General features: G+C 61.1%; 1 protein-coding gene across 1 annotated transcript in view; it reads right to left on the bottom strand.

Moving 5' to 3' along the window:
- Positions 1-2,043, bottom strand: part of LOC104270016 (proprotein convertase subtilisin/kexin type 4-like) — a gene marked incomplete at its 3' end in the record, with an annotated part of 5,224 nt that overhangs the window by 1,004 nt on the left and 2,177 nt on the right. The window contains 7 exon segments of the mRNA XM_009864245.1: positions 239-417; positions 628-745; positions 914-1,017; positions 1,362-1,391; positions 1,393-1,445; positions 1,696-1,908; positions 1,988-2,041. Of these exon segments, the coding sequence (XP_009862547.1) occupies positions 239-417; positions 628-745; positions 914-1,017; positions 1,362-1,391; positions 1,393-1,445; positions 1,696-1,908; positions 1,988-2,041 (751 nt within the window).

Below are 2,043 nucleotides of genomic sequence, written 5' to 3' on the forward strand. Positions count from 1 at the left end.
ACCAAGGACACACTGGAGTCGCCTTGTTCTTGGTCTGACGGGGCATTGCCAAAATGTGGGGCGGGTGTTGGAGAAGTTTTGGGCACGGTGAGTCCTGTTCCCTCCAGGGGCCACTTCAGTGTGGGGGAGAGTCTCGTGGCCCCAGGAGAGGGTGCAAGGAGGAGCCCCCTCTGCCCCTCAGCAGCTGTTTAAATCTTGTTGTCACGTGGTCCCTGTGAGCTCGCGGAGCGCCCTTACCGCAGGGTCACCAGCGTGGACGTGGTCCCCGCAGGGCTGGTCAGAGCGATCACCAGGTCCCCTCTGCGGCTGTAGCTCAGGGAGAGCTGGACCTGGACATGCTCCAGCGAGCGGATGAGCTTGGTCCTCTCTGAGCAGGAGGAGACGTCTGTAGAAATGGTGAGCACGGAGCCGATGTTCCTACCAAGCACAAGACCTCTGGTAAGGGCGTCTCTTGCCCTTTCACGGGCGTCCTGCCTTCCACCACAACCTCTAAGCAGAAGCCGTGCACCACAGATTGCTTTTTGAGGAAGAGACGTGTGTTCTTGCAACGGGCACAGCACGACTTTGCTACAAGAAAGTCCCTGGGTGAGCTCCCCTACGGTCAGATCCAGGGGTATCATCTCTTACCGGGGGGCATGAAGAGCCTTGACTGAACACCTCCGCTGAGGGTGCGTTCTCGCCCACCCCTTGGCCATCTCCACCATCAGCCCAGCGTCCAGGAGCCCGTAGCCGTAGTGGTGGCTCACTGAAAAGCAGATGCCACCCAGGAGAGGACACGTGAGTCCCTCTGCACTGAGAGTGTGCCCAGTGGCGGGGCTGCGCCGGTCCCCCGCCTCTGCTGGTAGGATTTCTGAGGGGCAAGACGTCCCCCCGCAGCCAGGGGAGGGAAGTGGGAGCTGAGCCCTGAACCCACCTTTGCGTCCAACCCCGTTCACAGCCCAGTCTTCTGCCTGCAGGTGAGCGGGTTTGGAGCTCCTGACGACCAGATGCTGCACGTCCCGCCAGGTCAGTGCCGGGCTGGAAGCAAGGAGGACTTGGGGACAGAAGTCTCTGCTTAGGGTTAGCTTTAGAGGGTGAGTTTTGGCTTTGCTTTTCTAGCGTGGCTGATTCCCCACACACAACATCCTTCCCTGCCGAAACGAGAGCAACAGAGACCTCCAGAGGACAACTCTCCTCCTGCCTCTGGCTGCTCTCCAACAGTGTCCTGGGGGCAGAGGCTGGCCCACCAGAGCCTGGGGAGACCTCAGCTCTGGACGCCCCACCCTCGCCGGCCAGCAAAGTTCCCTTTCCTTGTCCCAGCAGGGTCCTGGTGAGGCACCAGGCTCTCCTGGGGACTGTCCTGCTGTTGTGGTGTCACCTACTTGGCCTCCAGCGCGAGGGCGATGATTCCCGGCGGAGGTGCCCGTGTGCTTGTCGGTGCAGCGGTGGTGCAGGTCGGTGGTCACCTGGCGGGGAGAGTGGGGGTCTCGGCACCACTGCCTGCTTTTGGAGCAGAACGCAGGGCTGGATGGAATTCGGTAACTTCAGTAAATGCTCCCTCCAGGCCCCTTCGTGCTTTTTGGGGACTAACACAGACACTTAAAGAAAGCTCCCCCTTCTTCCCCAGGTAAGGAGGGCCCAGATGAGACCGCTCCGTGCTGGGAACCAGTGCCTGCCCGTGGGTCACTGTCCCAGCAGAGCTGTCACAGCACTTACGATCTGCACCTCGCTCATGGTCCTGCTGCTGTAGGTGGCGGTGAGGATGGCGGAGCAGCTCTCGCCATACCAGGGCCTCTGGCCATCTGCCAGAACGCTGCCCACCGACAAGGTGTAGATGCTGTTGGCGTATCCATCACAGTTGCAGTTGTCGTAGTTGGTCCCACCATTGCCGGAGGCCCAAATGAAGATGGAGCCAAGGCCACCGCGTCCCTGCCGGGAGGGTGGCAGAGGGGGAATAAGCAGAGAGTTCTCTTGCTGGCAAGGTCCCTGAGGCCAGCACCGAGCTTACTTTGGTGACTCCTCTGTAGAAAGCCTCTGCGGCCAGCACACCCGGCCCGTCCACGG

The sequence above is a fragment of the Apaloderma vittatum genome, unplaced genomic scaffold, assembly GCF_000703405.1.
Source record: "Apaloderma vittatum isolate BGI_N311 unplaced genomic scaffold, ASM70340v1 scaffold27202, whole genome shotgun sequence".
Classification (NCBI taxonomy): Eukaryota; Metazoa; Chordata; class Aves; order Trogoniformes; family Trogonidae; genus Apaloderma; species Apaloderma vittatum.